We start from the raw sequence: 25611 nt of genomic DNA on the forward strand, positions 1-25611 counted from the left end.
GCACATACAAACATCTTGGACTATAACCTGGTGTTGTGTGATTTTTAACTTTGTCCCTGTCCTGGGAGTGTTTGATGGGGGTCAGTGTAGACGGAGCTTTACTCGTTATCTAACCCCATGCTGTCCCTGTCCCTGGGAGTGTTTGATGGGGGACAGTGTAGAGGGAGCTTTACTCTGTATCTAACCCCATGCTGTCCCTGTCCTGGGAGTGTTTGATGGGGGACAGTGTAGAGAGAGCTTTACTCTGTATCTAACCCCGTGCTGTCCCTGTCCCTGGGAGTGTTTGATGGGGGACAGTGTAGAGAGAGCTTTACTCTGTATCTAACCCCGTGCTGTCCCTGTCCTGGGAGTGTTTGATGCTCACACTGGGATGCTTTGTGTGTAATCCTTGTGATAACGTGATATTTCAGAGGAAAGTATTAATTTCTCTGGCGTTATTGAGGAGCTGCTGGATGGGACTGTCCAGCTGCTCAGTGTGATGGATACCCCAGCCTGTGGTGCCACCTGCTGGTGATACCTGCCTGCATGTCTCTGATGTGATTCTCAGGATACAATGGCATTCACCTTGTCCTTGATTTCAGGTTGCAGTGGCAGCCGGATAAAGATGTTTACCCTGTGCCTGTATCCATGGCAACGTTGGAGCAATGGCCACCCTCACAGATCCGCCGCTACCTGCAGTTTGTCCTGTATGGCAACCAACCCCAGCTCCCACCCAACCCCAGTCTGGAAGGGGCAGTGTTGGAACCCTATCTCTTTCCCAAGGTCTGATACTGTGGGTCTTTATTTGCTGCCTGTTCCTTCCTCCTCTCTGTCTTCCTCTTTCTCTACCTCGCCCTCTCCCTCATTCTCTGACGCCCTCCCCATCCTCCTCCCTCTCCATCTATCTCTCTCTCTCTCCATCACCTTCCCCTCTCTCCCTCTCCCTCTTCCCTTCCCTGTCCTTTCTTCCTCTCCCCTACCTCCCCTTCCTCCCTCCCCCTCCCCCTCGCTCCCCTTCCTCTCTCTCCAATCCCTCCCTCCCCTTCTCCCTCTCCATCTCCCCCCCTTCCCTTCTCTCTCCCTTCCTCCCTCTCCCCTGCTTTGCCTCCCCTTCCCCTCCCACTCTGTCTCCCTGGTATTGTCTGCCTCTCTGTGCTGCATTACTGAGGAAGCGTTGCTTCTGTCTGGTGTTTGTGTGGGGGTGGGGTGGGATGGAGATCCCGCCTTCCCCCCCCTCCCCAGGGTCTGTTCCATTCCTTGAGAATGATGGAACGGTTCCAGTAGAGAGAGATTCCATTCGACCCATCATAGCTCTCCTGGCTCTCTGCTGGGCTAACTTGCCCACCGTGGATTTTATTTGGGGCGCATGTGTATCGCTGACTGGCCCAGCATTTATTACCCGTACCTAATTTCCCCAGTGAAGGTGATGATGAGCTTGTTCTTGAACCAGTGGGGGGAGACCCACAATGCCGTTAGGAATGGAGTCAGCTGTTACTAGGGGACACAGTTTTAAATTAAGGGGTGGTAGGTATAGGACAGATGTTAGGAGTAGATTCTTTACTCAGCGGGTTGTGAGTTCATGGAATGCCCTGCCAGTAGCAGTGGTGGACTCTCCCTCTTTATGGTCATTTAAACGGGCATTGGATAAGCATATGGAGATTATTGGGCTAGTGTAGGTTAGGTAGGCGTTGGTCGGCGCAACATCGAGGGCCGAAGGGCCTGTACTGCACTGTATTTTTCTATGTTCTATGTTTTCTATGTTCTATGAATTACCTACAAACAAGGAACAGGAGAACGCCATCCTGCCACGGCGTATGGTGAAACGTGAATTCCATAAGAATCTGGAATTAAGAATCTAATGATGACCGTGAATCCATTGTCCGTTATTGGAAAAGCCCACCTGGGTCACAAATGTTTTTGAGGGAAGGAAACTATCACCCTGACCTGGCCTGACCTCTATGTGATTCCAGACCCACAGCAATGTGGTTAGATTAGATTGGATTCCCTAAGTATAGAAACAGGCCCTTCAGCCCAGCAAGTCCATACCGACCCTCCAAAGAGTAACCCACCCATTTCCCTCTTTTGCATTTAGGGATGGATAATAAATGCTGCCCTAGCCAGCAACACCCACATCCTGTGAATGAATGAAAATGTGTGCAGCAGAAATGTGACCGCTGGTCCTCCTGTTCATGTTCCAAACTAAAGCTCTCGGTCCTCACCATGACTGACCCCATCAGCTTCACCTGCTGTTCATTTCTCACCTCGATTTGGACCACTTCCCTTCAATACAACTTCCCTCAGTTACAGGTGGACAGCGTGATCCAGATACCCGTCACTCAGGGTCAGAAACATTCCTTAGACTTCCAGATTGGATTGATGAGTGACTGTCTGACCTTCTGGCCCTCATACTGCTCCCACACACAAGTTGGGAACTGTTTCTAATGCCAAAAATGTGTTGCTGGAAAAGCGCAGCAGTCCAGGCAGCATCCAAGGAGCAGGAGAGTCGACACCTCGGGCATGAGCCCTTCCTCAATCCTGAGGAAAGACTCATGCCCGAAACGTCGATTCTCCTGCTCCTTGGATGCTGCCTGACCTGCTGCGCTTTTCCAGCAACACATTTTCGGCTCTGATCTCCAGCATCTGCAGTCCTCACTTTCTCCGAACTGTTTCTAATGGTCTAATAATGAGTCACTCATCACGGATTGATTAACCCTGCGTGCTGGTTTATAGAAAACAGTAAAACACATTATAAGCCATGGAGGAGCTGTTACAGAAAGTGAACCGTGTCCAGCAGACGGTCAGGCAGAGTCACAGCATTGTGTACACACGTGGCACATTAAGTCTGTACACTCTTAAAGACAAGCTACACAGATATCAATTACATCTGGCAGCATCTGTGGTGAACTATAGTTGACCTTTTAGGTCAATGCTGAAAATGTGTTGCTGGTTAAAGCACAGCAGGCCAGGCAGCATCTCAGGAATAGGGAATTCGACGTTTCTAGCATAAGCCCTTCATCAGGAATGAGAGAAAGTAGCCAAGCAGGCTAAGATAAAAGGTAGGGAGGGGGGACTTGGGGGAGGGGCGATGGAGGTGGGATAGGTGGAAGGAGGTCAAGGTGAGGGTGATAGGCCGGAGTGGGGTGGGGGCGGAGAGGTCAGGAAGGAGATTGCAGGTGATCAGAACCCAATTCAGTAACTCCTTTTGCTGTTGGTGTGGATGTTGACTGTCTCTTGTTTCCACAGATTATATCAGACCTGCTGAGTTTCTCCAGCACTTTCTGTTGTTATTTCAGATTTACAGCATCTGCAGTGGTTTAGGTTAGCACCTCTACTGTTACATTGAGATGTCGCCCTTGCTCTGGGAAGGTGTTTCAATGATATGAAGAGGAAAGTGTTACTGCAGTCATGCAGCTTATTTGGACCAATGTGTGGAGTTTTACTCTCCATACTTTAAGAATTAAATCTAATTCAGCCAAGATTCACTGGACGTAAAACGTTAACTCTGTTTCTCTCTCCCCGCAGATGATGCCAGACCTGCTGAGTTTCTCCAGCATTCTGCTCGCTTGTTTCAAAGGTTTCACTGGATTGTTGTCTCTGATTTGGAGAATTGTTCAGTGATAGGAGACTTATGTCCAAACACAGCAAGGTAGAAACAAGGACTGCAGATGCTGGAAACCAGAGTCTAGATTAGAGAGGTGCTGGAAAAGCACAGCATTTCAGGCAGCATCCGAGCCTCAGTCTCTCTGCCTGTATTCCTGAGGAAGGGCTTTTGCCTGAAACTTTGATTTTCCTGCTCCTTGGATGCTGCCTGAACCGCTGTGCTTTTCCAGCACCACTCTAATCCAAACACAGCAAGACCTGGACAATACCCAGGCTTGGACTGACAAGTGATAAGTTATAAATTCCAGTTACAAATGACCATTTCCATTTAGAGACCGTCTACCCACTGGCTCTTGACATTCGATTGCATGACCATCACTGAATCCCCCACTATCAACATCCTGGGGGTTACCATTGACCAGAAATAGAAATTGACTCTCCACATAAACACAGTGACCACAAGAGCAGGTCAGAGGCTGGGAATACTGCCGTGAATAACTCCCCTCCTGACTCCCTAAAGCCTGTCCACCATCTACAAGGCCCAAGTCAGGAGTGTGATGGAATACTCCCCACCTGCCTGGATGGGGGCAGCTCCAACAACACTTAAGAAGCTCAACACCATCCAGTACAAAGCAGCCGCTTGATTGGCACCACATCCACAAACATCCCCTCCCTCCTCCACCGACGCTCAGTAGCAGCAGTGTGGACTATCTACAAGATGCCCTGCAGGACTTCACCAAAGATCCTCAGACAGCACCTTCCAAACCCATGACCACTTCCATCTCAAAGGGCAAGAGCAGCAGATACATGGGAACACCATCCCCTGCAAGTTCCCCTCCAAGTCACTCACCATCCTGATTTGGAAATATATCACCGTTCCTTCAGTGTCGCTGGGTCAGAATCCTGGAATTCCCTCCTTAAGGGGCATTGTGGGTCAACCTACAGCACATGGTCTGCAGCGGTTCAAGAAGGCAGCTCACCCCCACCTTCTCAAGGGGCAACTAGGGACGGGCAGTAAATGCCGGGCCCAGTTAGAGACGCCTACGTGCCATGAGTGAATTTTTAAAGAAATTCTCAGGGTTTAAAAGAGGGGCAAGTGATCTCATTTAAACAGAGAGGATTCTGAAGGGGTTTGACCGGGTTAGTCCTGAGCGATTGTTTGCCCCAGGGTGTGGATGTAGATTGGGGGGCACAGTCTCTGGGGGAGCGACTGAGTTTTGAAGATATGTTGCCAGGGTTGAAGGATTTGAGCTGTAGGAAGAGGTTGAACAGGCTGGGGCTGTTTTCCTTGGAGCGTCGGAGGCTGATGGGTAACCTTATAGAGGTTTATTAAATCATAACGGACTGGATAGGATAGACAAAGTCTTTTCCCTGGGGTCGGGGAGTCCAGAACTAGAAGGTGTAGGTTTAGGGTGAGAGGGAAAAGATATAAAAGAGGTCTACACGGGAACTTTTTCACACAGAGGGTGGTACGTGTATGAAATGAGCTGCCAGAGGAAGTGGTGGAGGCTGGTACAATTGCAACATTAAAAGGCATTTGGATGGGTATATGAATAGGAAGGGTTTGGAGGGATATGGGCCGGGTGCTGGCAGGTGGGACTAGGTTAGGATAGGATATCTGGTCGGCATGGACAGGTTGGACCAAAGGAACTGTGTCTGCGCTGTACATCTCTCTGAGTCTATGACTGTGATGAGGATTTTCCAGCTTTGAATATATTTAAGACTTGGGATTGGCAGATTTTTTTTGCTGGATCAGTGAGGTGCTGGAAGAGCACAGCAGTTCAGGCAGCATCCAACGAGCGGCGAAATCAACATTTCGGGCAAAAGCCCTTCATCAGGAATAAAGGCAGTGAGCTGGAAGCATGGAGAGATAAGCTAGAGGGGGGTGGGGATGGGGAGAGAGTAGCATAGAGTACAATGGGTGAGTGGGGGAGGGGATGAAGGCGATAGATCAAGGAGGAGGGTGGAGTGGATAGGTGGAAAAGGAGATAGGCAGGTCGGACAAGTCCGGACAAGTCATGGGGACAGTGCTGAGCTGGAAGTTTGGAACCAGGGTGAGGTGGGGGAAAGGGAAATGAGGAAACTGTTGAAGTCCACATTGATGCCCTGGGGTTGAAGTGTTCCGAGGTGGAAGATGAGGCGTTCTTCCTCCAGGCGTCTGGTGGTGAGGGATTTTTTTTTTGCCCCTGATGTAATGGAGGGAGCTGAGTAGTGAGTGGGAAAAGGGAATTCAGGCCAAAGAGGATTATGTCGAGGGCATTACACTGAGGTTGTACAGGGCATTGATGTGTCCAGCTCCAGTCGCCCTGTTATCGGGAGGATACGATTAAACTGAAGAGGGTTCAGAAGAGATTGACCAGAGCGTTGCCAGTAATGGAAGATTTAAGTTAGAAAGAGGGGCTGGGGCTGTTTCTTCTTGAGCGTAGGAGGTTGGTTGAGAGGTGACCTTCTAGAGGTTGATTAAATAATGAGGGGCATGGATAAGGTGAATGGCAGGTGTTTTTTCCCTAGGGTGGGGGACTTCAAGTTGAGGGGGCATATTTTGAAGGAGCAAGGAGGAAGATTTAAAAAAGACCCGAGGGACAGTTGTTTTTACACAGAGAGTGGTTTGTGTGTGGAATCACCTCCCTGAGGAAGTACTGGATGCAGAAACAGTTACAACATTTAAGAGACATTTGGATAAGTTCACAAATAAGAAATATTTGGAGGGATATGGGCTAACAGGAACAGTTCAGTTTGGGAGTATATGTCGGCCATAGAGTGATTGGGCCAAAGGGTCAGACTCGGTGCTGTATGACTGTGTGGGATTAGGAAGGAGATCAGAGATTGTGGGGATGAGGTGGGATAGTGGGGTTGAGAAACATTAGCCATGATCGAACAATGGAGCAGAGTTGATGGGCCAAATGGCCTAATTCCACTCTGATGTTGTATGATGTTGCAGAGCAGTCAGCAAAATGTGGGATAGGCTGATCTGCTGTGAACCGGGGCTCCATCTTGGAAAATATACGTGACCAATCCAGGCAAATACCATCATTCCCAAACGCTGGAAGGAGGTTTGGTGGTAATCTCGTCGCATGGTGGAGCAGGCTTGGATGGGCTGAATGGCCTCCTGCTCCTCCTGTGTCCCAGGGCTGTGCACGTGCTTACTTTGAGCTGACTGCTGGGTAGGTTATGGGATCGCTTGGCTGGTTGTGAAGAGGAATCTGAGTCTTGTTTCTTGTGTCTTTCTCCACCTGTTTGTAGTTTGGTTACCGAGACAGTCCAATGGCAGCCATCGGCGGCAAAGCCAGTCCTTCCCCATCTGCTGCTCCTCGTTCCGGCCCACCCAGCGAGCTGCTACGCTCCCGGAGGCAGGTACCGTCCATGCCAGCCCTGGGTCAGAGTGACCCTGGCACACCCAGCTGGCAGGAAGGTGCCTGGGGACGGCTGCGGGATTTAATTGGATCCTATTTGTTTGAACAGAATGGGAATGTGTACCAGCTGGGCCCAGAGCCAGGGAGGAATCGTCCCAAAGACAACGATTGGGATCTACCCACTGACCGCACCAGCAACTACCATCTGGGTTACGGGAACGCGCTGAATGCCAGAGCAAAGCACCCAAACAGGGTGAAGGGTCAGGCACTTGACCCCAGCGACTTCCGACCTCAAGAAGGTAAGGTCAAAATAGATGTCACCCGATTTGGACAGGATGCATTTGATTTCCTGTGAGGAATGTTTATCTCCTGGTCACAGACTGACTTCAACATTCCACCATTGTAACGTTCACTCAGAATATCATTAATGATGAGATAACTCCTGGATCATCCATTCACCAATTCATTGAAGGATTCCGAACTAAATTGGGTTGGGATATCTGGTTAGCATGGATGGGTTGGACCGAAGGGTCTGTTACTGTGCTGTTCGCCTCTATGACTCTCCAGTTATTTTAGAGGTTTCTATGAGAACTCCCCCATTCAGGGAACACAGACCTAACTGATCCAGGCTCTTTTTCATACATCAGTCCTGCCATCCCAGGAATCAGTCTGGTAAATCCTTATTGCACTTCCTTCCTTTCTACAGGTTAGGAAACCCAAACTGCACACAACACGCTGGGTGTGGTCTCACTGAGGCCCTGGCTAACTGCAGCAATACATCTCGCTCATGTACCCGAATCCCCTGATTGTGCAGGAAGACCCACCATTTCCCTTATCATCGCCTGGTGCACCGACAGTGACTTACCCTCAGTGACTGGTGTACAAGGGCTCACTGCTCCTCCTCCTTCCCCAATCTATCCCCATTCAGAGAATAACCTGCCTTCCTGTTTTTGCCCTGGAGTGGATAAGCTCACGTTTACCCATTTCATTTGCCGAGGTTAGTGCGAGGTTCAGGATGTTGGTCAGAGGCAAACAAAAAAATCTGCAGATGCTGGAATCCAAAGTAGGCCAGCAGGATGCTGGAGGAGCACAGCAGACCAGGCAGCATAGGGAGGTGGAGAAGACAGTGTTATGTTTCTGAAGAAAGGTTACACCCAAAACGTCGACTTCCCCACCTCCTGATGCTGCCTGGCTTGCTGTATTCTTCCAGCCTCCTACTCAGAATGATTGTAGCGGTGCTGTAGCTGTGGTTGAGGTAAGTCCTCCCTCTGCCATGTGTGCCCCATACTTGGAGCAGAGTGGTGACCCTGTCCCTGATGGTCCCTCTCTCTAATAGGGAGAGGTAGCAGTGGTCCCTCATGAATTGTGTTTGTGACCATGGGGAGCGTGGTGAGCACTGGGGCAGAGACTGTGACACTTACACAGAGGCTGGAATGAATATTCTTTGGGACAGACGCAACACCCGCTCAGAACTTTATCTCCGAGTCAAAACTCACTTTGTGGAGGTTTAGAAAAGGTGAACGAGAAGGGTCTTTTCCCTTGGGTGGGGGTGTTCAAAACGAGGGGGCATATGTTTAAGAGGAGAGGAGAAAGATCTTAAAAGGACACAAGGGGCAACTTTTCTTGACAAAGAAAGTGGTCCGTGTGTGGAATGAACTTGCGAAGGAAGTGGTGGGCGGATGTACAGTTACAATGTTTAAAAGGCATTTGTGTAAGTTGATGAACAGAAAAGGTTTGGAGGGATATGGGTTAAACGCAGGTAAATGGGACTAGTTTGGTTTGGGAGCATGGTTGGCCTGGACTAGTTGGACCGAAGGGTCTGTTTCTGTGCTGTATGACTCTGACGGACCGTCTATGCCAATCCATGTGAGGTGTCATTGTTGGGGACATCCTGACGAAAACCCTGACATCTGCATGCAGTGGCAGGTTGTGACCAGCCAGTGGCACTGCTGAGCTATTTTGCGCTCCCAGAGTCTTTATTGTATTGAGTCCCCCCCACACACACACACCCCTCCCCCCCGCACACCCCCAGCCTGTTCAGCCTCTCCCTGTAGCTCAAACCCTCCAACCCTAGCAACATGTTTGTAAATCTTTTCTGAACCCTTTCAAGTTTCACAACATCCCTATGATAGCAGGGAGACCAAAGGTGGCCTAACCAATGTCCTGTACAGCCGCAACATGACCTCCCAACTCCTGTACTCAATGCTCTGACCAATAAAGGAAAGCATATCAAACACCTTCTTCACTATCCTATCTACCTGCGGCTCCACTTTCAAGGAGCTATGAGCCTGCGCTCCAAGGTCTCTTTGTTCAGCAACACTCCCTAAGACCTTACCATTAAGTGTATAAGTCCTGCTAAGATTTGCTTTCCCAAAATGCAGCACCTCGCATTTATCTGAATTAAACTCCATCTGCCACTTCTCAGCCCATTGGCCCATCTGGTCCAGATCCTGTTGTAATCTGAGGTAACCCTCTTTGCTGTCCACTACACCTCCTATTTTGGTGTTATCGGCAAACTTACTAACTGTACCTCTTATGTTCATATCCAAATCATTTATGTAAATGACAAAAAGTAGTCGGCCAGTACAAGTCCACTTGCCTAGGTTTGAATTTCTATAACCCTTTGGTATTTGATGGTTTCCTGGTGCATTCTCCCTGACAACGCCGTGACCAATCAGACTCAACGTGCCAGCATCCTCGTCCCTTTGCTGTATAAGTTGTTGTTTCCTTTGTGCTTTGGTGTTCTGAGGGAATGCTGTACTGTCTGAGACACCACCTTCCAGATGAGATGTTAAACCAAGGTTCCATCACAAGGACCTCAAAGCTCACAATGCCAATGATGAGGATGCAGGCGATTTAATCAATGCATGGGATTGAATGCCTGATTATTTTTACATTGCCCTTATTTGTCAGAGATTGCGTGTTGGAGTTGGGATGTCATGTTGTGGTTGTACAGGACGTTTGAACCTTTGGAATACTGTGCTCAGTTCCATTCGCCCTGTTATAGGAAGCATGTTATTAAACTGAAAAGGGTTTGGAAAAGAATTACAGGGATTTTACTGGAGTTCGAAGGCTTGAACTATAGTAAGCGGTCAGATTGGCTGAGACTTATTTCCCCTGCAGTGTTGGAGACTGAAGAGTGACTTTATAGAGGTTTATATAATCAAGGTATTTTTCAACGTATAATTTCAGTTACATCACACTGTAAATGTTTGCTATAAATTCTGTGCCTTACACTTGTGTCCTCCACAACCACCTGATAAAGGGGCAGTGCTCCGAAAGCTAGTGCTTCCAGTTAAACCTGTTGGACTATAACCTGGTGTTGTGTGATTTTTAACTTTACCCCAGTCCAACACTGGCACCTCCAAAGTATCAAATCATGAGGGTAAACAGACAAGGTCTTTTCCCTGGGGTGGGGAGTCCAGAACTAGAGGGTATAGGTTTGAAGTGTGAGGGGAAAGATATAAAAGGGACCTAAGTGAAAATCTTTTCACACAGAGGGTGGTGCATGTATGGAATGAGCTGTCAGAGGATGTGGTGGAGGCTGGTACAATTACAGCATTTAAAAGGCATAAGGACTTGTACATGGATAAGAAAGGTTTAGAGAGATACGAGGGTTGAGAATGTAGTGCTGGAAAAGCACAGCAGATCAGGCAGCATCCAAGGAGCAGGAGAATCGACGTTTCGCGCATAAGCCCTTCATCAGGGCAGGGCTGTGCCCGAAACATTGATTCTCCTGCTCCTCAGATGCTGCCTGACTGACTGACTGTGCTTTTCCAGCACCACACTCTCGACTCTGATCTCCAGCATCTGCAGTCCTCACTTCCCCTTAGAAGGATATGGGTCAAACGCAGGCAAATGGGACCAGTTCAGTTTGGGAAACCTGGTCAGCATGGGTGGGTTGGGCCGAAGGGCCTGTTTCCGTGCTGTATGACTCTATGGTGTTTGTAGAAATACGTTACCTGTCACATTCCCTCCACCCCCACAAAGACCACACTTCAAGAATAGCTCAGAAGCTAGGCGGCACTTGGGCACATCCTAACACCAGGATCGGGTTATTTCTTATTTCATTCATAGGATGTAGACCTCTCTGTGTGGGCCATCATTTATTGTCATTCATAATGAAGGTTCCCAGTAAGTTATATTGCTGTGGGTCTGGAGTCACATGTAGGCCAGACCAGATACAGACAGCAGATTTTTCACCCTAAACGACAATAGCAACACAGATGGAACTTTCCAACAATCAACAGTGGTCATCGTTAGACTCTTAATTCTAAATATTTGTTTAATTCGTATTCCACCATCTGCAGTGGATTAATAGTTTGGCAATAAGAAATACGGGCTATTACCTCCCCTAAACGCAACATAATATTATACTACATAAATGCAAATTTGTTCCTTTCGTTTGTTCTGTTGGAGTGTGTTACAGATTGATTCTGTAAAGATGTACGCACTCTATAAATACTCCCCCGCACAATCGCAGCTAAAATTAATTTCATGTGGGCTCATGGCTTTTTTTATGCTGCATTCGTAATCACTTCCATGAGATACGTATGTAGCTGTTCCTGTGAGCAAGAGAGTTTTTTTAAAAACCTACTTGGTTTGAGGCAGTTACTCAGTGATGTTGATGAAATGATTAACATGCAGCCTCTGTGTTTAAAGGGAAAGTGTGAATCCCTTTGAATAGATTTCATTAAAATAAAAGTTTAAACCCAGTCACGGCAAAGTTTTTTTCACTTTTTGAGAATGAGCTATTCCGGAACCTTCTGTTGTGCTTCAATATTAGGCTCTATTTCTTTCAGTGTCTGGTCGAATATATCACTGAGTGAGCATCAGGATTTAGTTTTTCCCGGTCACCACCTGTCCCCACTTCCTTCCCTCCATACCTCACTCAAATCGTCAATTCTGATTCTCCCCCCCCCCCCCATTATCTTTTTGCCCAGTTTCTCCATGGGCTGTGCCATTCCTGATGAAGGGCTTTTGCCTGAAACATCGATCCTCCTGCTCCCCGGATGCTGCCTGACCTGCTGTGCTTTTTCCAGCACCACTCTAATCTAGACTCTGGTTTCCAGCATCTGCAGCCCTCACTTTTGTCTAATCTATGCTAATTCTCACTGTGTAAATAAACAAGAGCGCTTGAATGTGTACAATGTCTTTGCACTTCAGAAACACCTTCAGTATTTCACCAAACGATCCTCAGACAGCACCTTCCAAACCCACAGCCATCTAGAAGGAGATGGGAACCCACCTCCTGCAAGTTCCCCTCCAAACCAGTCACCATCCTGACTTGGAAATATAACACCGTTTGTTCAGTGTCACTGGGTCAGAATCCTGGAATTCCCTCCCTAAGGGACATTGTGGGTCAACTACAGCACATGGACTGCAGCGGTTCAAGAAGGCAGCTCACCCCCACCTTCTCAAGGGGCAACTAGGGACGGGTAATAAATTTGTTCAGTTTGGGGCTCCACACTTCAGAAAGGATTTCTGAGCCTTGCGGAGAAGAATGACTAGAATTTTCTACTGGGGTCCTACAGGGATGAGGAGGGGCTGGAAAATCTGGGATGCCGTCCCTTGTTATAGACCAGATCAGACCCTCTTTATATATATTAAAAATGTAGCCTCAACCCTAACCTTTTCTTATTTTAAAGGTAAATGCAAAGTGCCGTGTTCCAGATGCAATATGACTGATCAAAAATTGGACATTAAGTAAAATTTATTGTCGTCGAGACCTACAGCACGAAAACAGATTCGGTCCAACCTGTCCATGCTGACCAGATATCCCAACCCAATCTAGTCCCACCTGCCAGCACCCGGCCCATATCCTTCCAAACCCTTCCTATTCATATACCCATCCACTGCACCAGAGACCTGGGTTTGATTCCCGCCTCAGGCAACTGTCTGTGTGGAGTTTGCACATTCTCCCCGTGTCTGCGTGGCTTTCCTCCGGGTGCTCCGGTTTCCTCCCACAGCCCAAAGATGTGCAGGTCAGGTGAGTTGGCCATGCTAAATTGCCTGTAGTGTTAGGTGAAGGGGTAAATGTAGGGGTATGGGTCTGGGTGGGGTTGCTCTTTGGAGGGTCGGTGTGGACTTGTTGGGCCGAAGGGTCTGTTTCCACACTGTGAGTAATCTAATCTAAAAATGTTGTAATTGTACCAGCCTCCACCACTTCCTCTGGCAGCTCATTCCACACATGCATCACCGTCTGTATGAAAATGTTGCCCCTTAGGTCCCTTTTAAACTTTTCCCCCCTTACCCCAAACCTCTAGTTCTGGACTCCCCCACCCCAGGGAAATGACCTTGTCTATTTATCCTATCCACATCCCTCATTAATTTATTTAAATACTTCAGTTAATACACAAACAAAAGAAAGAATAACAACTATTGGAAAACTTAACAGAATAACAGATAAAATACCTGCTACTAATATAGTAACGTCCCATAACCACACGCCTCAGTAAAAAGGCAAACTCAGACACAGATTCTCACATGCAGTTCTCCAATCCAGGAGGAAAAAGCATTAAGAGAAAATTCAGAGGACGTAGCAGCTGGGAGGCATTCACTGAAGCTTCCAATTCTTTCCCCAAAGCTTCTGCTTAAAATTAAATCTTAAAAATAAAAAAAAACGACTAGAAAAGTCCTGATCTGTGAGAGATGGGCCCTCCCAGCAGCTTCCATTGTTCCAACTTTAAAACAAACCCCAAGGCCCCACAAATTATTTACTTTCTTAGAGACAGCCCCTTATCTCTGCCTTACAGCATCTTTCTTTAAAAAAAAGGACAAAATAATTTCTTAAAGTGATAGCATTGTCACGTGTTGTGGGAACCTGGATTCGAATCCCACTCAGCAGATGATGGAATTTGAATTTAATGAAATTCAAATGATGTCCAGGAATCCATTATTGATTAGTGACCCAGGTGGGGTTTTCCCAGTGTCCTTTTAAGGAAGGAAAACTGCCATCCTTACCTGGTCTGGTCTACATGTGACTCCAGACCCACAGTGTTGTGGTGGACTCTTAACTGCCCTCTGGGTAATTAGGGATGGGCAATAAATGCTGGCCTGGCCAGAATGCCCTCATCCCCGTGACTAAATTAAAAGCAAACACCCGTGAACAGGGAGATTGAGTCACTAAGTGTGGTGCTGGAAAAGCACAGCAGGTCAGGCAGCATCCAAGGTGCAGGAGAGTCAATGTTTTGAGCATTCAGCAGGAAAGGCTTGATGAAGAGCTTATAGAACAATACAGCGCAGAACAGGCCCTTCGGCCCTCGATGTTGCGTCGACCTGTGAACTATTCTCAGCTCATCCCCCTCCACTATCCCATCATCATCCATGTGCTTACCGAAGAATTGTTTAAATCTCCCTAATGTGGCTGAGTTGACTACATTAGCAGGTAGTGCATTCCACACCCTCACCACTCTCTGAGAGTTTATGCCCGAAATGTTGATTCTCCTGCTCCTCGGATGCTGCCTGACCTGCTGTGTTTTTCCAGCGCCACACTCTCAACTCTGATCCCCAGCATCTGCAGTCCTCACTTTGTCCCAGGGGAAGACTGAATCGAGGGGTGCAAGACAGAGAGAGGTTGTCTCAGGATGGTGGTGCAGTAACCAAACAAGGTAGCTAATTGGCAAAAAGGAGAAGAGGTTGGTGGAGAATCTTTATCCAGCGTTATTGTGACCTGGAACCCACTGCCTGGAAGATGCAGATTCAGGGAGGGAATTAATATGTTTGCCTGAAACTGACGGGGGAGGGGGACAAACTGAATAGTTCTCCCCATGAGCTGGCAATGAGCTGGGCAATGTGTTTGAGGAGCTGGTGGGGGTCTGACAGAGTCACCCTGCAGCATCTTTGCACACTGCGAGTTGGACAGGGAGGGGGGGTGAGGGTCATTGTCGGAGGAGACTGTTCAGCAATGCGGGTGTGACAGTTTACCTGCGAAATGTGCGACACTGACATCAGGGAGAGAGAGAGAGACACACACACACACGGCTGATTCTGGGGACACGACTGGGGAGCACACACTTCCATCCCTCCTCTCTCTCACCTGGGATTCCCCCCGCCCCGCCCCGCCCCGCCCCGCAGATGCCAGAGGCTGGTGATGTCTGCTGTCCCCTGAGCTCTCTGCAAACGATCGCTGGAATCGAACCCGGATCCCTGGCGCATGGCAGCAGGGCTAACCACTGAGCCACTGTGCCACCCTGGGCCTTTAGCTTATTTGTTCAGTGATGTTATCATGACATCTTCCTGGATTGGGAATGAGTCACAATTTGAAGGGGGGGGGGTGCGGTGAGGTGGGGAGAATTGAACATAAAGAAATATTCTGATATTTACTGATTATCCAATGTGGTATGAGCTGTCATAGAGTCATAGAGATGTACAGCATGGAAACAGATCCTTCGGTCCAACCCATCCATGCCGACCAGATATCCCAACCCAATCTAGGCCCACCTGCCAGCACCCGGTCCATATCCCTCCAAACCCTTCCTATTCATATACCCATCCAGATGCCTCTTAAATGTTGTAATTGTACCAGCCTCCACCATATCCTCTAGCAGCTCATTCCATACACGTACCACCTTCTGCATGAAAACATTGCCCCTTAGGTCTCTTTTATATCTTTCCCCTCTCACCCTAAACCTGTGCCCTCTAATCCTGGACTCTCCCACCCCAAGGAAAAGACTTTGCCTATTTATCCTAACCATGACCCTCATGATGTTGTAAACCTCTATAAGGTCACCCCTCAGCCTCCGACGCCCCAGCCTGTTCAGCCTCTCCCTATAGCTCAGATCCTCCAACCCTGACAACATCCTTGTAAATTTTTTCTGAACCCTTTCAAGTTTCTGATAGGAAGGAGACCAGAAATGCACACAATATTCCAACGGTGGCCTAACCAATGTCCTGTACAACCGCAACATGACCTCCTAACTCCTGTACTCAATACTCTGACCAATAAAGGAAATCATGCCAAACGCCTTCTTCACTATCCTATCTACCTGTGGCTCCACTTTCAAGGAGCTATGAACCTGCACTCCAAGGTCTCTTTGTTCAGCAACACTCCCTAGGACCTTACCTTTTAGTGTATAAGTCCTGCTAAGATTTGCTTTCCCAAAATGCAGCACCTCACATTTATCTGAATTAAACTTCATCTGCCACTTCTCAGCCCATGGGTCCATCTGGTCCAGATCCTGTTGTAATCTGAGGTAACCCTCTTCGCTGTCCACTACACCTCCAATTTTGGTGTCATCTGCAAACTTACTAGCTGTACCTCTTATGCTCGGATCCAAATCATTTATGTAAACGATAAAAAGTAGAGGACTCAGCACCGATCCTTGTGGCACTCCACTGGTCACAGGCCTCCAGTCTGAAAAATAACCCTCCACCACCACCCTCTGTCTTCTACCTTTGAGCCAGTTCTGTATCCAAATGGCTAGTTCTCCCTGTATTCCATGAGATCTAACCTTGCTGTTGATCTGAAACAATGATTTGGAGATGCCGGTGTTGGACTGGGGTGTATAAAGTTAAAAATCACAGAACCCCAGATTATAGTCCAACAGGTTTAATTGGGAGCAGTAGCTTTCGGAGCACTGCTCTTGATGAACACCTGACAAAGGAGCAGTGCTCCCAATGCTACTGCTCCCAATTAAACCTGTTGGACTATAACACGGTGTTGTTAGATCTGGAGCAATAAAGAGTTGGATATCGTTCTGAGGACTAAAGGGATCAAAGAGTATGGGGAGAAGGCAGGAACAGGGAACGGAGTTGGATAATCAACCATGACTATATTGATTGGGGGAGCAGGCTGGAAGGGCTGAATGGCCTGCTCCTATTTTCTATGTGTCTCTTAAAGGTATATTGCACATCTGCTGTGAGACATAATGCAAGTAACATTGCATCTCAGAGCAGGCTGGCATTAGCATGTTGTTCTGTGATACCCCAGTGTGTGGAGATGCCGGTATTGGACAGGGATGGACAAGGTCAGATGTCCTGGTGTCATGTGACTTGTGACCTCATGCAGTCGGTTCTGATCTAACACAAAGGCTCAGTTCCCATGCGATCCTGCCTTATAAAGAACGTAATGTCATGGCCGCACCATTTAAACGAGTGGGGCTGGAATCGTGCCGTTACCGGTACAGGTAAGGAACGTTCACGTTTGACAAATAACGGCCTAAGTTCTTCAATTGTGTTATAGCCAATTCACGTTGAAGAAACATGCGTTATAGCAGAACCAAATGTGCAGGTTAGGTGAATCGGCCATGCTAAATTACCCGTTGTGTTCAGGGATGGGTAGGGCCAGGTACGTTATTCAGGGGGAGTATCGGGGAATGGGTCTGGTTGTGATACTCTTTGGAGGGCCGGTGTGGACTTGCTGGGCCGAAGGGTCTGTTTCCACTCTGTGGGGATTCTGTGCACTCCAGTGTGTTCTGTTCACACAGATCCAGCCGTCCAAAGGATAGCCAAAGAGTTGGTAAAATACGGCATTGATCTTCAAGACCTCAGTGAGCAGCAGCTGAACCACGTATCGGTGGCAATTGGACAGCTCACCGGCACCGCTGGTCGGTCTGACCCAGGTAAGGTCAGGAGTGGGGTGGGGCCTGGGCAATATGGCGGAAGGTGAGGTTTGGGAATTTGAGGAAGCGTGTGGCTTTGATAAAGACCAGTCACCAATATCCTGCACGGCAGAGATTTCAAATATTTCAAGGTATTAACAGGAAACGAAGGATCAAAAGTAAACTATTTTCCATGGTTTCGGATTGTAGAACTAGGGGCACAGTCTGAGAATGATGGCCAGAGCATTCAGGAAAGATGTTAGAAAGCACATAAACAGTGGGAGGGGTTTGGAACCCATCTTCAATAAATAGAACATAGAAACATAGAAAACTTCAGCGCAGTACAGGCCCTTCGGCCCTCGATGTTGCGCCGATCCAAGCCCACCTAACCTACACTAGCCCACTATCCTCCAAATGCCTATCCAATGCCCGTTTAAATGCCCATAAAGAGGGAGAGTCCACCACTGTTACTGGCAGGGCATTCCATGAACTCACGACTCGCTGAGTAAAGAATCTACCCCTAACATCTGTCCTATACCTACCACCCCTTAATTTAAAGCTATGCCCCCTCGTAATATCTGACTCCATATTTGGAAAATGACAGTGGCTGCCGGATCAGGTGTTCATTTTAAACCTGAGATCAATAATGTTTTATGAAGCAAATGCATTGAGGGATATGGGGTTAGGCTCTCGATCAAACATTGAATGGCAGAACAAGGTCAAGGGGCTGAATGGCTACTGCTGTCCCGATGTTTTTAATTCTGCTTTGGACTGGTATTTTATTATTAGCCGTGTGAAACAATTCAGATTTTGTCCATGAAAGAAAATAAATTTGCGTTTCTCCTCCGTCTTTGACAAGCTCAGGGTGTTTGAGAATCCTTCACAGACAGTGAAGTGGTGTTTTGAAGGTATTCACCTTGAAGGTATACAGGAAGGAGATGAACTGTGTGCACAGTGAGCTCCCCCTAATTTAACAATGAGATACTGACCGGAGCGTCCATGGGGAAAGGGCCCAGGGCATTGGGAGAGCGGTCCCTGTGTTTGTGAAGGTGGGAGTGGGAGCCAGCCGAGGGGATTGGTGAGCTGGAGGCACTCAGCCCTCAAGCCTGATCCTGATGGACCTGATCACTCCCCAATCCTGCCTTCTCCCAGTGACCTTTCACCTCTTGGATCATCAAGAATCTATCAGCCTCTGCCTTAAACATATTCAAATACTCTGCTCCCACGTCATTTGTGGAAGAGGATTCCAACCTTCCCCCTCTCCCTGGGGAGTATAAATGTTGCCTGATTTCTGTTTTTAGTGGCCAGCACCTGATTTTTGAACATAAACTCCTGGTTCGAGATGCTCCCGCAAGAGGAAACATCCTTTCCACAACCACCCAGTCACATTCCCTCAGGGATTTTTATTAGTTTTCCTGCACATTTTATAGGCTCGCATACTAGTCCGTTGGGATTTCACGTCCTGTTTGCAAGACTGACCCACCGACAGTGCGACACTCCCTCAGCACTGACCCTCTGACAGTGCGGCACCCCCTCAACACTGACCTTCCCACAGTGCGGCACTCCCTCAGCACTGACCCTCCCACAGTGCGGCACTCCCTCAGTACTGACCCTCCCACAGTGCGGCACTCCCTCAACACTGACCCTCCGACAGTGCGGCACTCCCTCAGCACTGAGGCTCTCACAGTGCGGCACTCCCTCAGCATTGACCCTCTGACAGTGCAGCACTCCCTCAGCACTGACCCTCCCACAGTGCGGCACTCCCTCGGCACTGACCCTCCCACAGTGCGGCACTCCCTCAGTCCAGACCCATCCAACAGTGCAGCATTCCCTCAGTACTGACCCTCCCACAGAGTGGCACTCCCTCAGCACTGACCCTCTGACAGTGCGGCACTCCCTCAGTACTGACCCCGTGACAGTGAAGCACTCCCTCAGTACTGACTCTCTGACTGTGCGGCACTCCCTCGGCACTGACCCTCCTGCAGTGCGGCACTCCCTCAGTCCAGACCCATCCGACAGTGCAGTATTCCCTCAGTACTGACCCTCCCACAGAGTGGCACTCCCTCAGCACTGACCCTCTAACAGTGCGGCACTCCTTCAGCACTGACCCTGTGACAGTTCAGCACTCCCTCAGTACTGACCCTCTGACAGTGCAGCACTCCCTCAGTACTGACTCTCTGACTGTGCGGCACTCCCTCAGCACTGACCCTCTGACAGTGCTCTTTCTGCTGTGTTGCGTTGATGCAAATGATCCTGCAAGTGCCATGTGGAGGGGGTGTCCCGTGATGACTTTGCAACCAAAGTCAGTAACAATTCAAAATAGTATCTTGCTGTTTGTGGGAGTGTGGTGTGTGCCCCGTACGTTTTCTCCTGAACCGTGGTTTGATGATTTTTAATTACCTGTTTGATGCTTTGACAAACTGTCATTGTCCTTTTGGTGAAATAGGATTGAAAACATGTTTTCTCTGTGGATCAAGTTTATCGTTGACATCGTCTCACATGTCACACCCACCCCCAGCCTGCTGTTCTCCCTTTATGTTTACTCACTCGCTTAAGCATTTAACCCCCGTCACCATCGTAACTCTCGCTGTGGTGACACTGACGGTGCTATGTAAATGCAATTTGAACCCTTTGTGAATGATTCACTCTGTAAAGGACTAACGCCTTCTCCTTTCTCTCCCAGTGCTGACAGAGAAAGCTGGTCTGACACAGAAGAAGGTGAGATTTAGAATTTACAAATCGGAGATTGACCGTACAGCATTCAGGCTTCTTTGTATTGTCCAGTTCTTGAGGCTTGTTTGTGATTGTGGAGGGAAGGACTGGCGTGGGGAAAAGGCCGGCATAAGACTGTCCCACCTTTCGATGAGCTGAAAATGTGTTGCTGGTTAAAGCACAGCAGGTTAGGCAGCATCCAAGGAACAGGAAATTCGACGTTTTGGGCCAGGGCCCAAAACGTCGAATTTCCTGTTCCTTGGATGCTGCCTGACCTGCTGTGCTTTAACCAGCAACACATTTTCAGCTCTGATCTCCAGCATCTGCAGACCTCACTTTTTACTCCACCTTTCGATGAGACCTGTTTTGATTGTAAATTCTCTGCCACTGGCGGCTGTGTTGTCAGGTGCCTGGGCTCAATCAGTGGGATTCCCTCCCTCGACCTTTCCATCTCCCTCCCTTGGGAGACTTCTCACAGTCTATCCCTCCGATTAAGCTGCTGTTCACCTGTCCGAGTGTCGTGTCTTCGAAGTAGCTTGGGGTGGCCGTAAGGTGGTACATAAATGCAAATTGTGAATAAAATGGAAGACAGCAATTTCTGTAATATCAGCATGCGAAACATCTGAGATTGTGGGTTGTTTCTTGGGGTAATGGGGGTGGAGGTGTCGAATTTGATCTTTTTTCAATCATGGATCAGCACATTGCTAGCTAGACCAGCATTTATTGCCCATCCCTAATTACCCAGAGGGCAGTTAAGAGTCAACCACATAGCTGTGGGTCTGGTTACATGTAGGCCAGACCAGGTAAGGATGGCAGTTTCCTTCCCTGAAGGACATCAGTGAACAAGATGAGTTTTTCCAACAATTGACCGCAGTTTCATGGGCGTTAGACTCTTAATTCCAGAGTTTTGTTTTGTTACTGAATTGAACTTCACCATCTGCCAGCATTCGTACCTGGGTCCTCAGAACATTACCTGGGTCTCTGTGATAATACCACTAGACTGTCACCTTCCCTGACCTCCATTGTAATGGAGTCTGGCCTGTGAGCAATGCAAATGAAGATGGTGGTAATATCACTGGACCATTAACCCAAAGGCCCAGGCTAATGATCTGGTGCCATGGGTTCAAATCCTGCCACGGCAGCTTGTGGGATTGGTTTGATTTGATTTATTGTAGTCACGTGTAACTAAGTACAGTGAGCAGTTTTGTTTTGCGAGCGGTGCAGGCAGATCAGAGGGTGTTTTGACAGAGTGAGGCACACGGGGTTACAGCTACACAGGAGGGGCAGAAGGCAAGACCAACATTACTTGAAGTTAGAGAGTCCATTCATCAGTCTGATAACGGCAGGGAAGGAGCTGGTCCTGAACCTGTTAGTGAGTTTGCTCAGGCTTCTGTTTCTTTTGCCTGATGGAAGAGGTTGCCGGGGAACATTATCGGGGTGGGAGGGGGTCTTTGACGGTGTTGGCAACCTTCCCTGGCAACCTTCCCATGGCAGTGAGCTGTATAAATGGAGTCCACAGATGAGAGGTTGGCTTCCATGATGGTCTGGGCTGTGCACACCACCTTCTGTAGTGTCTAACAGTCCTGGGCAGAGCAGTTTCCGTACCAGGCTGTTATGTACCTGGGCAGTATGCTTTCGATGGTGCATCTTGTAGCAGTTAGTGAGGGTCTTTACAGACCTGAGCAGGAAGAAGAGATGGTATTGGGCCTCTTGGCCATCACCATACATGAGACATCCAGGACAGGTTATTGTCACTCCGAGGAACTGCACTTAGTACGTTTAGAACACAGCAATAATGGTGACTGCGACAGCTCCCATCAATTGTTGTAAAAGCTCATCTGCTTTACTCATGAAACAAGCTGCCATCCTTACCCAGTCTGGTCTACACGTGACTCCTGACCCATAGCCATGACTCTTGACTGTCTTTGGAATGGGCAAGAAATTCTGGTCCTAGCCTGTGACTCCCACATCCTGTGAAAGAATAGGGGGAGAAAACATCTTTCACTTCATATCAGTTTTACCACATTAATATAAAGTATTGCAGTAGCCCTCGGCCTTCTCAGAAAATGTGTTTGTGTCTTTCAAGGCGCCCGTGATGGAGGGGACGATGCAGCGCTGGAAGGAGATGGACACGAGGGAGAGCAGCGAGTCTCTGGTCCCAGACGCGGGCCCTCCCCAGGGGGAGAGTGCTGCAGCGGCAGGGAGGCGTGGTCAGGCAATGGTGGCAGCCATCTTGGCAGGTCCCAGCCCGAGCAGCCCAGGGGCCCAAGAGACGGCCATGGAGCTGAGTGGGTCTCCTGGGCAACTGGCCGACGTCCTGAAGGAGCTGGGCGTGGACCCTGAACGTCTGCCGAAACCCAGCGAGGGTCTCAGGTCAGGCAGCGCAGGGGTGAGTCCGCCACGCAGGGAGGAGTATGCCTACATCGTCACCAACAAGAAGTAAGCACGCACCTCGCCCTCGCGGTGATCTCTCGGCCATCTCAGCTCCCTCTGTGTGCTAGGGCCGGCCTGTGACCCCTCGCGAAGCTGGTGCTCTGTCAGTATCGTCCCCCTCCCTTAGACTGAAACAATCCCAAATACAACTGAACTGAGCAGCATGGTGGCTCAGTTGCTAGCGCTGCTGCCTCACAGCGCCTGGGACCCAGGTTCGATTCCAGCCTCGGGCAACTGTCCGTGTGGAGTTTGCGTGTTCTACCCGTGTCTACGTGGGTTTCCTCCGGGTGCTCCGGTTTCCTCTCACAGTCCAAAGATGTGCAGGTTAGATGGCTTGGCCATGCTAAATTGCTCATTGTGTCCAGGGATGTTTAGGTTAGGTGCATTAGTCAGGGGTAAATATAGGGTAGCTGCAAATGTGTTGCTGGTCAAAGCACAGCAGGTTAGGCAGCATCTCAGGAATAGAGAATTCGACGTTTCGAGCATAAGCCCTTCATCAGGAATAAGAGAGAGAGAGCCAAGCAGGCTGAGATAAAAGGTAGGGAGGAGGGACTAGGGGGAGGGGCGATGGAGGTGGGATAGGTGGAAGGAGGTCAAGGTGAGGGTGATAGGCCGGAGTGGGGTGGGGGCGGAGAGGTCAGGAAGACGATTGCAGGTTGGGAGGGCGGTGCTGAGTTGAGGGAACCGACTGAGACAAGGTGGGGGGAGGGGAAATGAGGAAGCTGGAGAAATCTGAATTCATACCTTGTGGTTGGAGGGTTCCCAGGCGGAAGATGAGGCGCTTCTCCTCCAGCCGTCGTGTAGTTGTGTTCTGCCGGTGGAGGAGTCCAAGGACCTGCATGTCCTCGGTGGAGTGGGAGGGGGAGTTAAAGTGTTGAGCCACGGGGTGATTGGGTTGGTTGGTTCGGGCGGCCCAGAGGTGTTCTCTGAAGCGTTCCGCAAGTAAGCGGCCTGTCTCACCAATATAGAGGAGGCCACATCGGGTGCAGCGGATGCAATAGATGATGTGTGTGGAGGTACAGGTGAACTTGTGGCGGATATGGAAGGATCCCTTGGGGCCTTGGAGGGAAGCGAGTGTGGAGGTGTGGGCGCAAGTTTTACATTTCCTGCGGTTGCAGGGGAAGGTGCCGGGGGTGGAGGTTGGGTTGGTGGGGGGTGTGGACCTGACAAGGGAGTCACGAAGGGAGTGGTCCTTGCGGAACGGGAAATGGGTTACTCTTTGAAGGGTTGGCATGGATTTGTTGGGCCGAAGGGCCTGTTTCCACACTGTAGGAATTCTATGGTGATGGGAATAAAGGGACATGCATGTGGCCTGGTGAGTTGAGGGCTAAATATTGGCCCCATTCCTCTCACTGACCCATGCAGTGCTGAGGGCATGCTGTGGTGTCTGAGATACTCTCTTTCGAACGAGATGTTATATCAAGGTTCATCCTCGGGTGAACAGAGTTGATTTCACGACCGCTAAATTGAAAAGGACAAGCTACTGGTCTCCTGGCCATGTTGATCTCTTCACCATAAATCTGCCTGGCTTCAAGGATAGCAGATCATTGGGCCGTTATTTTGTAGAAGGTGGGGACTTGCTGTGTGCAAATTGGCAGCTGCATTCCCAACATTTCAAACCTGGGCTACATTTCAAAAACACGTAACGCAGCATGGACCAGGTTTCTGTACTTCGCAAGAATAACTATTTGTTACAAAAACATGAATTCTAACAACAGGTAAACAATTATGAACCTTTGACATATAAATCCCTGGTTAAACTCTAACCCCCCCCCCCCCCCCCATCAAGCCTCTCCCAGCTCCTCCCTGTCTCTGTTTGTCTGCCTCTCTCTCTTTCTCTCTGTCTGTCTGTCTCTCTCTGTCTGTCTGTCTCTGTTTCTGTCAGTCTCTCTCTCTTTGTCTCTGTGTGTGTGTGTCTCTCTCTCTTTCTCTCTGTCTGTCTGTCTCTCTCTGTCTGTGTGTGTCTCTCTCTCTCTCTCTCTCTCTCTATCTCTGTCTCTGTCAGTCTCTCTCTTTCTCTTTCTGTCTGTCTGTGTGTGTGTCTCTCTCTCTCTCTCTCTGATTCTCTGCCTGTCTGTCTTCCTGATGAAGAAACGTCGATTTTCCTGCTCCTCAAATGCTGCCTGACCTGCTGTGCTTTTCCAGCTCCACTCTAATCTAAACTCTGTCTGTCTCTATCTCTGTTTGTCTCTCTTTCTGTATGTCTCTCTCTCTCTCTCTGTCTGCCTGTCTCTCTCTCTCTGTATCTGTGTCTCTCTGTCTCTCTCTCTCTCTCTGTCTGTCTCTCTCTGTCTCTCTCTCTCTCTCTGTTGGTTTCTGTCTGTCTGTCTCTTTCTCTGTCTCACTCTCTCTCTCGCTGTCTCTCTCTCTGTCTCTGTCTCTCTCTCTCTGTCTCTCTGTGGTCCCTGTGCACAGGGTTTGCTCAGAAGTTCCTTTTTCTGATCAGAATGCTGCTTCTCGATCGTCCTCCTCCAGATACTTTCACTTGTTTGCAGGAGGCACAGGGTGACTTGTTCACTTTTATAAGAGTCTATGAGTTATTTATTTAAGTTCACCATTTGCAGCAACTGATGCAGAAGAAATAAATGGGTTATCTTCAGGCTTAAGATGATTTTCACAGCAGAGCGAGCTCCATCCCTTCCAGACATCTGACCGTTTCTGTCCAAACATGCTCACCCACAAGCTGCTCAACTGGTCACTATTCCACAGACCAGTCAGCTGCTTGTTACCAGCTGAAACACCATTCATAAACAGGCTCATGTCTCCACTTGTCTGGAACTAAGCTTACCCTATAGCTTGCACTAAAAGCTGTGTAAACAACACTTATAATGAGGGTCAGCTAACTTCATAGAATGCCCACAGTGTGGGAACAGGCCATTCAGCCCAACAGGTCTACACCGACTCTTCAAAGAGTGTCCCACTCCCAATACCCTATATTTATCCCTGACGAATGCACCTAACACTATGGACAATTGAGCATGGCCAATTCACCT

The 25611-nt window shown here is 48.8% G+C and overlaps 1 protein-coding gene across 1 annotated transcript in view; it reads left to right on the forward strand.

The window, feature by feature from the left end:
• Positions 1 to 25611, forward strand: part of LOC132817315 (receptor-type tyrosine-protein phosphatase-like N) — a 281771-nt gene that overhangs the window by 89314 nt on the left and 166846 nt on the right. The window contains exons 6-10 of the mRNA XM_060827725.1: positions 582 to 762; positions 7042 to 7231; positions 17360 to 17494; positions 20157 to 20191; positions 22272 to 22624. Of these exons, the coding sequence (XP_060683708.1) occupies positions 582 to 762; positions 7042 to 7231; positions 17360 to 17494; positions 20157 to 20191; positions 22272 to 22624 (894 nt within the window). The remainder of the gene's footprint in view (positions 1 to 581; positions 763 to 7041; positions 7232 to 17359; positions 17495 to 20156; positions 20192 to 22271; positions 22625 to 25611) is intronic.

This window comes from Hemiscyllium ocellatum, chromosome 7 (genome assembly GCF_020745735.1).
Source record: "Hemiscyllium ocellatum isolate sHemOce1 chromosome 7, sHemOce1.pat.X.cur, whole genome shotgun sequence".
NCBI lineage: Eukaryota > Metazoa > Chordata > Chondrichthyes > Orectolobiformes > Hemiscylliidae > Hemiscyllium > Hemiscyllium ocellatum.